We start from the raw sequence: 12,652 nt of genomic DNA on the forward strand, positions 1-12,652 counted from the left end.
ATGACTTGAATGCTTAAAAAATAACTGGAATGATCTAGAGAATGACTTGAATGGCTTTGAGAATGACTGGTTGTAAAGTGGGTAATCATTTTACATTAAATTAATACAGAAAAGTGATCCCCCACTTTATATCACAATAAGTACGGCAAAAGCTTAAAAAGCTAAGAACAGCATCTATTAACAACAGACCTTTGATCTTAACCAAAAAGGCCAAGCACAAAAGTGTTACCGACCGACCGACTTATAACTAAAAACCACTTTTCTAAAGTGAGGATAAGAAATTCTCCTTAGGTTTTCCATTGTATTTTGATAATCCCACCCCACCCCACTTTTTCAAAGTTGTTGTCTGTGCGTTGGTCTGCATGTTTAACATGCCTAACACGTAAATTACCTAAAACAATGTGTTCATCTCGTCTGCATAACATATCCATTGTTGCAATATAAAAGCTGTCATTAAAAATAAACTGTTTGTGACAATATTTTCTAAATTGTCGTAATTATTTCTCCGCTAGAACTGTAGGTCTCATTCTTGTTTTTTTTTGTTTTTTTAGATGTCGCTAATTTACTGTTTTCAACATTTTTGAATGATCAATTGTTTTTTTTATAGATGTAATTTATTAGTTTATTGTGCTGGCAATACTTTTCAACGGGAAGCGACATATCTTTTCAAAATATAATTATCTTCAGATGTTTCGTCATTATACCACTCATCAGCATGGCTAAACTTTGTGACATTTTAAATCTAAAGCCTGAAACTTTACCGCTGAGCTAATTCCCACTAATACTGAATGTTTTTTTTATAGATGTCATTAATTTACTTTTCTTTCTTTCTTTTTTTTTTTACACAGAAATCACCACTTATCAAGGCCTGGAGGCCACTCGAGGATAAGGGTTAATAGGTATACATTAGTCAATTTGATTATAGCGTAGTAAACATAAGTAGTGGGAATTTTGTAAATATGATTACTTAAGGGGACAGTTCATCAAGAACTTGTTTAACATTGGACTTGAAGACAATCAGATTGTAGTCAGCTGGAAAGCAGGCAATTTGAAGAGAGTTCCACAGGCGTTCAGTTCTAAGAAAGAAGTTTTGTTAATGGAATCTACATTTAGGTTTAGGCACAGATAAAGAGTGTAGGAAATTATTGATAGTGGTTTTAGCTAGACGAGTGGTTTTTTTTGTGAAAGTTTGGTGAGGGGGAACCATAGATTGAAGCTCAGATGAGCACTTGCCATAAAAATAATGATAGAGCAGAGTCAGGCTCGCAACGACTCTTCTGTGAGAAAGAGGTTGCAGGGAAGAGAAAAGGGCATCTCCCACTAAGCCACAAAGTCTATTATGAACTGTCAAGGCAGAATAAGCTGCTTCTACGTGGGCATCAGAGTGTTGATGATAGAAGCTTGGTTTTAGATGCATAGTAACCAACCACCGCCTTCCTCATTGTACCACGTGCTCAAGATCAGAGGAGAAAGAATCAGAGAGAGTTTGGTCGTTAACAGTCTTTGATGTGCTACCATAGATTGTAGTGTCGTCAGCATACAAATGTATACAAATGATGTAAGGATGTGCTTCGGAAGATCAATGAAAAAAATTGGGCCCAGGATGGGCCCCCGAGGGACTCCAGCATTAATACTGAGAGCTTGGAATACTTTTGAATGAAAAGCATTCTTCCTAAATGCTGGTTGGGAATAATTTTCCCATCACCAATGTGATGATTCTCGATGGGGAGCAACATATATATTTAAAAAATATAATTATCCACGGATACGAGTTTTGTCGTTAAACAACTCATCAGTGTGGCTGAAGTTTTAGATGAGGGGGAGGAGGTAATATAAAAAAAAAAAAAACTAATGTAGCTTTTATATTATTTGGATTCATCGGACTACCGTTCTAATCTTAATCTTTGTCAAGAACTTTGCAGCTAATTCTACCCTTTGCGATCAAAGCCGCCAACCCCCAATATTTCCTCCTGTATCAGAAAACACGCTATGTGATATACGTATATCTGTACGTGATGTTGCCAAGCTAATCAAAAACCTTGATTCCAGTAAAGCAACTGGCCCTGACGGTATTCCAATTATAGTACTCAAAAAACTTCAACCTGAACTAGCGCCCATACTTACAAAACTGTTTAAACGTTGTCTTAAGGAGAATAGTTTCCCACCTCCCTGGAAAATTTCATCAGTATGCCCTGTATTTAAGAATTCAGGTGATCGCTCATCCCCCTCTCAGTATAGGCCAATAAGTCTCCTGTGCGTCATAAGTTGCTGGAATCTGTGTTAAATACAGAAGTAATCAACCATCTCAACAAAAATAACCTTCTTAGTGACACACAATATGGTTTCCGTTCTGCTAGATCTACAGCAGATGTGCTTACAGTTATATCTCATAGGATTAGCAAATCTCTCGACGGAGGCAACCTTTCTAGGGCAATTGCTCTTGACATATCTAAGGCCTTTGATAGGGTATGGCATAAAGGTTTACTTCATAAGATCTCTAGCTATGGTATTGCTGGAAATGTCTTCTCAATTATTAAATCATTTCTTTCTGATAGGTTCATAAGAGTAGTAGTTGAGGGGCAAAAATCAGAAGCTCACAGTATTAATGCCGGTGTCCCTCAGGGGTCCATCCTGGGCCCAACTCTTTTCCTGATCTACATTAATGATCTTCCAAATCACATCCTTACATCATTTGTAGACATCTATGCTGACGACACTACCATTTATGGTAGCACATCTAAGACAGTAAACGACCAAGTTCTCTCCAATTCTCTCTCCTCTGATCTTGAGCACGTAGTACAATGGGGTAAGGAGTGGCTGGTTACTTTTAATGCATCTAAAACCAAGCTTCTCTCTTTACATCATCAACATTCTGATCCACATCTGGCATCAATTGAAATGAATGGCTCTCGTCTTCAGGAGGCCTCAAGTTTTGACAAGCTTCTTGGCTTGACCATTACTCCTGATCTTAAATGGAACACGTACATCAAATCTATTGCCAAGGCCGCTGGAAAAATGGTGGGATCTTTCTATCGATCCGGTAAATATCTCACTGCTGATGCTATTCTCTATCTATATAAGAGCCAGGTACGTCCAAGGATGGAATACTGTTGCCACATCTGGGCAGGAGCTGCTAGAAAGGACTTGGCCTGCCTTGATAGAGTTCAAAATAGACTTCGTAGCCTCGTAGGAGATGTCCTTTTCTCTTCCTTGCAACCTCTATCTCACAGAAGAGATGTTGCGAGTTTGTCTCTGATGTATCGTTATTTTCATGGAAAGTGTTCGACTGAGCTTTAATCTATGGTCCCCCCCTCGCCAAACTTTCACAAGAAACACTCGTCTAGCTGTAAACACTATCAATAATTCCCCCCCACTCTTTATCTGTGCCTAAACCTAAACGTAGATTCCATGAACAAAGCTTCTTTCTTAGAACTGCACGCCTGTGGAATTGTCTTCCGTTTTCCTGCTTTCCGGCTGACTACAATATGGTTGTCCTCAAGTCTAACGTAAATAAGTTCTTGATGAGCCGTTCCATATAAGTTATCAAATTTTCATTACTAATGATTACTATATTGTCCAATTTCTACTGTACACTCTTTAACCCTTATCCTTGAGTGGCCTCTTGGCCTTGATAATGTGGTGATGCCTATGTAAAAAAAAAAAAAAAAAAAAAAAAAAAATCGTCATTTTCACAAGATTTCAGTCAATGTAACCTCTGACTTTTTTCTGTCAAACTTGGGAATTTGGATAAAATTTCAAACAAAATCCTTTATTTTATTTCATGGGGGTAGAATACTCTCGCTTCGTCAGGTATGACTAGGTAGCGGTCCCAAGTAATTTACAATTGTATTTTTCCACAAGGAACCATGGCGCAATTGTAAAAAGTGATATTCTCTTGAAGATTGAATGAATGTTCAATCCTCAGTGTCGACAATCGAAAAATACAATTGCAATCATGGCTGATGGAACAAGAGCATGCTACCCTTGTGAAGTAAATAAAGAGTTCTGCTTGAAAATCCGTGCAGACTCCTCGAGTTTCATAAGATACACCTGAAGAAGGTTGGAGGTTACCTCAACCGAAACGTTGTGAAAATGACACGCAATATAGAAACAGTAGTCCGAAGAATCCAAATAATACGAATATGGAATCCTCATGTAAAAAAAATTCAGAAACTGATTACGGTCAGTATATATATATATGTGCCAGCAACATTCAAACTGCGTGAATTTAACCGGTTTCCCCTGAAGCAGGAAGTTTCATGGGAATATCAAGATATGGCTCAAAAGTTGCTGTCTGGGTGCAATAGAGCGTAATGCGTATTTATTTGCGGACAACAACTATGGAAGGCAGTAATTACTGAGGAGACAGTTAAGAAACTCAGCATTCCGATTCCGTCACGGCCAGAGGAAGAAATGACTACGAAGATGAGGATAACAGTTCGCAAATAAATGAATATACAAATTACTCATCTCAAAGGATTCCAGTAAAAATAAAAAAAAATATTTGCATTCGTTTCCTTTTTCAGATGTTGACTGGTTTTGCCAACACGTTTTAAGACTCGTGTCCTCCTTGATCTTCTCGTCAAAAAATAAGCTTTTTTTTTTTATTACATTTTCACCCCAAACAAGGCACAGCACCACTTTCATGTAGGGGGCTACTATCAGGGACATAAGTTGCAGGGATACTATGTAGGGAGTTGAGCAGCAAGATGTTTGTTCACATCACACTTGAACTTCTGCATGTCAGTACAGTTGGGGAAGCAGAAAACTGGAAGAGAATTCCAAAGTCTAGCAGTTACGGGGAAGAAGTTATTAGAGTAGAAGGCTACCTTACATCTAGAGATCTGTGTAGGGGTGGAATTTTGCCGCTTGTCGGGGGGAGGGGTATTTACGTCGAGAGGGTATAAGGGCTTGTAGTTCATTGGAACATCCACCATTAAAATACTTGTAAAACAGAGAGAGGGATGCAACATTTCGTCGATGGGACAGAGGTTGAAACTTAGATAACAATTCAGGATCTGTCAGGTTGGCGACTTTGAACTCTGTCCAGTAGTAGCAGATGCACCAGCCCAAATGTGGTGACAATACTCCATACATGGGCAAATAGTGGCCTTGTAGAGGTACAAGATACTTTCAGGCATAAGTAACTTTCTAGCACGGTATAGAGAGCCCACCTTCGCAGCAGCAGCCTTGGCAATTCTCTATAGGATTTATTTCTTTTCACGAAAGAATAATACTTAAATGTCAAAACTTGCCAACAATAAGTGTTAGTGTTCTGACCCAGAAAACACCAATTCTCTCCTTTTTGTCAGAAACATCGTTCATGGAATGCGAGGACTAAAGGACAAAATACGGGAAGCAAGAGTTACGAAGCTGCTGGGAATAAACCAAAGAGCCACTTTCTACTCAATCTATAAACAGCTTCTAAAAAATAAAATAAAAAGGTACTTGTAGAGTCTAATGAAAACATTAAAAAATGAAAATATTGAAAAAAAAAAAGTTCTATCGTTAAGTACCCGTTATGGAATAAAGTTCTCCGAAAAAAAGTCACTTAATTTGATCAAGTAAGTTTTTTTTTTTTACAGCGAAAAAACAATTTTTTATGACAGTGAGCTGAAGGTAGCCATGTTTGAATTTTTTGACGAGGGGAGGGGAGGGGCACCACAAGGAGATAACTCAGTCTAAAGTGCTGACACCTCTTCTTCCCATGTTAAATAATAGCTTCTCTTCCTTCCTTGCGGTCTAAAAATCGAAACATGGAAGTCATAATATTGCATTTTGCACTTAGGTTGACCTTTTTTCTTTTTTTTAAGAAATTCAAGGAAGACAGGGAGTCTATGAGGGATGATGAAAAGTGCGATGGGAGTAAGGAAGTCAGAACACCAGAGTTGAATGGTCAAATAAAAAATTTCATGGATAAGGACCGTTGTGTGTCTATAGAGACAATAAGTGCACAGTTTGATGTCAGTGTGGGAACTGTTCACACAATTATTTGAGAGGAATTGAAGATGTGTAAGATTTGTGTGAAGTTTGTTCCAAGGGTGTGCTGAGAAGATCAGACTATTTGACCAAGATGGGCATCAAGACACTTCCTCATCCTCCCTATTGTCCAGACCTTGCTCCCTGTGACTTTTGGTTATTCTCTAAGCTCAAGGAAAACCTTAGAGGCTGTTGTCATGAGAAAATTGAGGAGATGAAAGAGGCGTTGACGAGGGTCATTGAAACGTTCACACAATAGGACTTCCATAGAACCTTCCAGAAGTTGTTGGAACGGTACAAGTGCATTACAACCGGAGGAGATTACTTTGAAGAGGACTAGAGTTTCATGTGTGTACTATAAATAAAAGTAATCATACAGAAAAAGTCTGGAAACTTATTGAAGGCATCCTGTATTTGTAGGAATACCTCTACATCTTACCGCAAAAACATAATGTCTCCATCTTCTCTGACCAGGATATACAACTCGTACATGCAACTGAGAACCATTTGTGAATATTCCCATGACACTTACTCCTTTGGAGGAAACAAGTTCACTCTCCGCCCAGGGTGAATGCCGCTGTTCTTTATTGTGCTTGCAAGCACCTTAGTTTTTAATATAGATAATCCAGCTCCCAAAAAGGGGCACTCTAGATTGGAAACCAAAATATATCCATATAGATTTGCCGACTCTGCCTCAAAAACAAATGGGTCTCACACGCATTCTCTACAAAAGGATATTTTGACTCAACGAATCAGTGGGAAGACGCATTGATGACCCAAATAAAAGCAAATACTTTTCTTTTTGGTTAAAAAAAAAAAAAAAAAAAAAATTGCTTTACATTTTCAAATTCATGAATCTTTTTTTTTAGGTTGACAGTGAAAAAAGTTGTGATCAAATAATGTTGTCAATAAAAAAAAAATTAGCCCATGTTTAGATAGCAATTTCTTCCCACACACACGTACAACCTCACCACTCCTCTTATTTAAAGAGGACAGATTTGATTTTATTATTAACAAAAAAAAATTCAATCAAATATACACAAAAATGTCAAAAGGCAGCAAGCATTCTAAAATGAAAAGGTCAGAATGAAACAGTCACAAAAAAAAATAAAATAAAACTAAATTGAATCATTTGAAATTATTAACAAGGTTACTTTGTGTGTGTGTGTGTGTATATATATATATAATCCGAGGTTATTATTTTTCAGAGATAAAGTAACCAATAAAGTTTAACGAGGTTAATACAAAAGTGCTCAATACAGAAGTAAAGCAAGGTATACTTTTTATCTGTTTTTACATAAGCAGTAATATGTCGCTACACAGTCATGAGCATCTTTCAGCCAGCTAGTTACCAGTAACTAGAGACCGCTTCTTTATACGCAAGCTAATTCTGCCTAGACAGAATCTTTGCTTTCATATAAGCTGTATCACCTGAAGAGGTCTCTAGTTACTAATAAGTAGCTGACTGCAACATGCTCATGACTGTGTTGCAACATATAATTGCTTATGTTAAAAAAAAAAATTAAAAAATATATACAGGGTGTCCAAAAAAGTCACTGAAGGGTTTTGAACTTAAATAGATTATTTTCGGTATTTTTCTGTAATTTTAACACAATCTAAGACATTAGCAAATAAAGAAAATGAAAAATTTAAACAATCTTTATTTATGAAAAATAATGTCTTTTAAATATCCATTTGGACAGAATTAAAATAGAAGGCATTATTTTCGGAACGCTCTTCATTTTGGTTAGGGGAAGCACAAAAGCACATTTCCTCGTTGTTGACGTCATAGTAGATGTTAGTCTTCGCATTCTTTGCTTTGTTCGTGTTTTTGCCACAATTTCTTGCGTCTCAATGCATATACGATTATTTATCGACATAAATTGATGGTTGTCAACACCGACTTGTTTTTTAGTTGCATTCTTAGAAAGAAGCGTTCGCGAGTGCGAGTTCATCTTACTTTGTTGCTTAAAAACAGAAATGGACGAATCATTTTCTCGCGTCGAACGATGGGGAAAATTGCCGCTTCAATAATTGTGTGCCATTTTGTTCCCCATCATTCTGACAGAGATTTACCATTTGTGAAAGATAATGTAATGAAAAAAAAATATCAACAAGCATTTTTGTGTCATATGAAAAAATAAAACCAACGAAATATTTCATATGCATTCAGACACAAAGAACACAAAACAAAGGAATAGAAAATGTATTTATATATTTATTTAAGTACAAGTATTTCAACACCAACGTTTTTTTTAGTTGCATTCTTCGTAGGAAGTTGCTGCATTCTACGTCGAGTCATCATGCTAGTATATATATATATATATATATATATATATATATATATATATATACATATATATATATTAGTCTTTGAAGTTTTTAACATTTGAAACCATACAAAAACTTACTTTTTATCATTCGTTTAAAAAAAAAAAAAAAAAAAAAAAAAACATCTAGTCAGTAAGTCATTTAATCACCTGCAATCACTGCATCAACTCTCTCGAATTTACTATAATACCAATTTTTTTATATTTTATTTTTTAATTTTTTATTATTATTATTATTTTTTTTTTTAAGGGATCATCAGTTGTTTACCATGAAACACTGTTTCGGGGATTTAAAAACAAAACAGTATATTACATCATGGCTCCCCAGCAGTGTTGATCAAACACCACCACCCTTAATCTTAGGAAGAAGACATGTTACAAAAATTTGATCCAATTTCCTATTCTTAATTGCAATTACTAACCTTTATATATATAATCCAAGGTTATTATTTTCCAGATATTTTTACATACGCAGTAATATGTCGCTACATAGTCGTGAGCATCTTTCGGTTAGCTAGTAACTAGAGACCGCTTCATACAGCTTATACGAAAGCAAAATTTGCAATAAAAACCTTAGTTACTAAAAACTAGTTGACCGAAACAAGCTCATGACTGTGTAGCAACATATTACCGCTTCTGCAAAAAACAAATAAAAAGTGTGTGTATATATATGTATATATATATATATATATATATATACACACACACAACACAAACACTAGCAGGGAGACCCAATGTTGCTCAGGAATAAATGAAGATCAATCAACGCTCTACACTTCCAATACTCTGACTGCTATGGAAATTGGTGAAAACGTCCATTTTTTTAATCAAATCGATTGTCTGCTTTAGTTAGGAACCTCCCCCAACAGTGTACCAGGAGGAAGCTTAACATACCTCTCCGCACTGAGTTAGTTCACAATACATTGTAGTCTACATTGCGCTGTAGAGAATCTACTGCTGATTTTCTAAAATTATTTTCATAATAATGGCTTAAATTAAAGTTTAAAATGTAGAAGTCACATATCCTGCTTCAATTTTGCTCTAAACAGAAACATTCATTTTAAACACACACCACCTGTCTTAGCAAAGAAACTACTGTTGATTTTATATGCTGGACCCTTCTACTTATGCAGTGATAAAATTTCTCAAATGCACTTGTGATGTTAGGCTGTATAAGGATGTTAACTTTGGTGTGTTTGGACTGTTCTTTCTTAAATTGGATTTTTTTTTTATTATCAATACTTACCAAAGACATTCTGATAATGTGTGAAATAAAAAAAAAATCGAAACACAAAAAAACCTTTGTATATAATGACTATAATGGAAAATACTTGGTCGATCTGGTTGAAATTTTGTATGGACCTTTACTATGATAAGGTGCAGCAGACTAAGTATTATGGTATTTATTATCCAGTAACTTTTTTTTACATAACTTTTTTGTGGATCTATAATTATAAAGTCTTTTCTGTAACTTTTCAAATATTTTTTCTAGGTTTTTTACATATAATCCCCCCCCCCCCCCAATTTTTTTTTTTTTTTTTTTGCAGTCAAAAACTTTGGTTATAAAGATGCATTAAACTATTTTTGTACATCAATAAAAAAAAAAAAAAAAAAAAAAAAAAAAAATTGATTCATTGTAAATTGGATTTCTTACCCGACAATAAAATTATAATTTATTTTTTTTTATGTAAATTTTTCTGATTGATCACCAATCTTCTTTTATTGCTTTTTAACGAGATCGAACCCAAAAACAATTTGAAGCAACCAACAACTGGATGAGATAATAATTCTCAGGAACTACAGTTCTAATTTTAAGCTCTTATCCAAAATTCGACCTAATCAAAAAAAAAAAATATACAGAAAAATCTTATTTGAATTCTTGGATTACCGTTCTTATTCTGGAATCATCTCACATTTCAGTGGATGTAACCTCCGACCTTTCTTCAAATGTATCTCGTTGAACTCTGGAATCTGCATGGAATTTCGAACAGAATTCTTAATTTAATGAATGGGGTTAGCATGCTCTTGTTCTGTCAGCCATTACTAAAATCCAAAGTAATTCAAAATTATAGTTTGAGTGTCGACGCAAGGACCTGTAACGGAGTAGATAAAATACTCAGGAAAAATTCAGTCATAAAGTTACATTCTCCTGAAGGTTGAGGGTTCAATCCTCAGTGTGAGTGATACTTAAAATACATTTTCAAATTACTTAGGACCTCTACCCAGTCATGGATGACGGTACAATAGCATGCTACTCCCGTGAATTAAAAAAAGGGGGTGCTAATGCCGAGAGTGATCCGCGCTATTTTTTTAAATCGTATTTCCACGTTTAATTAAAGTTTTATGATACATTTTTTTTATTCAATTGTAACGTGAAAGTACAGAATAGGTACAAAACACCCTCCCCTCCCCATGTTAAGAATGGCTTTTTAAATAACATTATTATTTCAGCACGGATCACTCTCTGCATGAGTATTATAAAGGGGTTCCCTCGAAATTTCATGCAGATTTCCATCTTCAACACAATAACTCGTTTATTTTTCAAAGATTATATGCTAAATACCTAACAAACCATTTCTTTCCGCTTTCAATCAAAGACCATATGTGGGGGAAACCCCACATATAAGACTATTGCTCTTGAGAAATCAGTTTTGGTCAACGTAGGGAAAACCCTTCATACCAATTGTCACTATCCAGTCTCCTCTCGGGGGAACTGGTCCCCCTCCATTCAGTCCCCACATTAAAAAAAACGCCTTACGCCTTATTTGCTCAGTAGGAAAACAAATAAATAACTAAAATAAATAGAAAATTATTTTCAATACGATTATTAATGCACAAAAAATACAAATTAATAGGAGTATATGTTCATCCAAAATTTACAACCAGATCGACCAAATATTTCATAATGTGAGAAATAATTTTAAGCATCGGCCTCTCTAGGCGTCTGAAGTGCCATCTTTTAATTCTTGGGCATGCGTGATTCACGTGTGAACATGATTTCGAATTATGGCCCCCACCTCCGCTTTCTATTTAAAGCGGTTGAATATCGCATGGGGGGGAGATGTTTTTTGGTATTGGCATTCCAACAGTGAGAGAGGTTCGATGCACGTTAGTGCTTCCAGACCTTAGAGGTCGCAACAGGACAACCTGTTGCGACTTTATCCCCGTTTCGAGCCACAGCATAAGGAAATTCGTCATAATAAATAAAATAGTTAAAAAAATTTTTTTGCAGTTTATCCAGTCATTATTTTACGTGATTCACATATGATACACCCGATAATCAAAGGTTGTTTCTTTTTTTGGGGGAATTGGGAGGATTCTTTTACTGAATCTGTTCTGGCTTTCTGCCATATTTCCAGCTGGCAACGCTGGTCTACGGGTACTTACCAATTCAAAAAAGAATATTTAATAAGATTTTCGTTACTCAATATTTCTTATATAAAAATGGGTCCTGCTGTAACACCACGCGTATGGCTTGTGTGGAAAAATCAACAGTAGGCGTAGAATAGCTGACTAGCGAAAATATCTGCAGTAACAGCCGTCTTAGCACATATGCAAATTAAGCAAGTGTGCATGCTTTGACGTCACAGAAAGGAGGGGGAAAAAGGGGGGGGGTAGCAAAACAGAGAAGCAAAGTGCATGCCAGAGAAGATGGACATGTGAACACAAGGGCGAGAACCAGCGTGAGGTGGGAGGGAGAGGGACTTTTTAAAAAGCACATGCTATATGGCAGAGCATTGTAAAAATGTGTGTGTGTATGTGTGTGTGTGAAAAAACATTTGAAAGAAAATGAAATGCGTTATTGTTATTGTATGCAAATAAATGTTTTTCATTTGCACTAAAAAAAAAAAAAAAAAAAAAAAAAAAAATTGGCTAGTCTGATTTTTATTTCTCCCTTTTTTGTTTGTTCCTTTGTGACGATACCAGACAATGTGTGGGTCCAAGAGGTTTGAAATGTAACAACACTGCTAGTTAACTAGTAGATCCATTTATGTAATTTTTAAAAAATTAACTCATCTTGCCATTGATAACATTTTTATTTGTTATATATTTGTTTTTTTTTTGACAACTCTTTCATACCTCTGGGATTTGTATTACAATCCACAGAGGTACGAAAAAGTTGTCAAAAAACATTTTTTTTTTTTTTTTACATGGAGATCATCACTTATCAAGGCCCGAAGGCCACTCAGGGATAAGGGTTATTGCGTGTACAGTAATCAATGAGATAGTATTGTAGTAATCATTAGTATTGGGGGTTTTCATAGAGTGTCTTACTTAAGGGGACGGTTTGTCAGGAGGTTGTTTATGTTGGACTTGAAGACGTCCAAGTTGTAGTCAGGTGG

At 35.7% G+C, this 12,652-nt stretch overlaps 1 protein-coding gene across 2 annotated transcripts in view; it reads right to left on the reverse strand.

The window, feature by feature from the left end:
• Window positions 1–12,652, reverse strand: part of LOC145246887 (trifunctional purine biosynthetic protein adenosine-3-like) — a 132,745-nt gene that overhangs the window by 117,223 nt on the left and 2,870 nt on the right. Inside the window, exon 1 of one of the 2 annotated variants that reach the window (XM_080108758.1) lies at window positions 6,419–6,455. The exons of the other annotated variant lie outside the window; for it this stretch is intronic. Within the exon in view, the coding sequence (XP_079964884.1) occupies window positions 6,419–6,440 (22 nt within the window). The 5' untranslated portion in view covers window positions 6,441–6,455. Of the gene's footprint in view, window positions 1–6,418; window positions 6,456–12,652 lie in introns of those variants that run through there. 2 annotated transcript variants of the gene reach the window in all.

The sequence above is a fragment of the Euprymna scolopes genome, chromosome 24 (genome assembly GCF_053919585.1).
Source record: "Euprymna scolopes isolate OS-2025 chromosome 24, ASM5391958v1, whole genome shotgun sequence".
NCBI classification, from domain to species: domain Eukaryota; kingdom Metazoa; phylum Mollusca; class Cephalopoda; order Sepiida; family Sepiolidae; genus Euprymna; species Euprymna scolopes.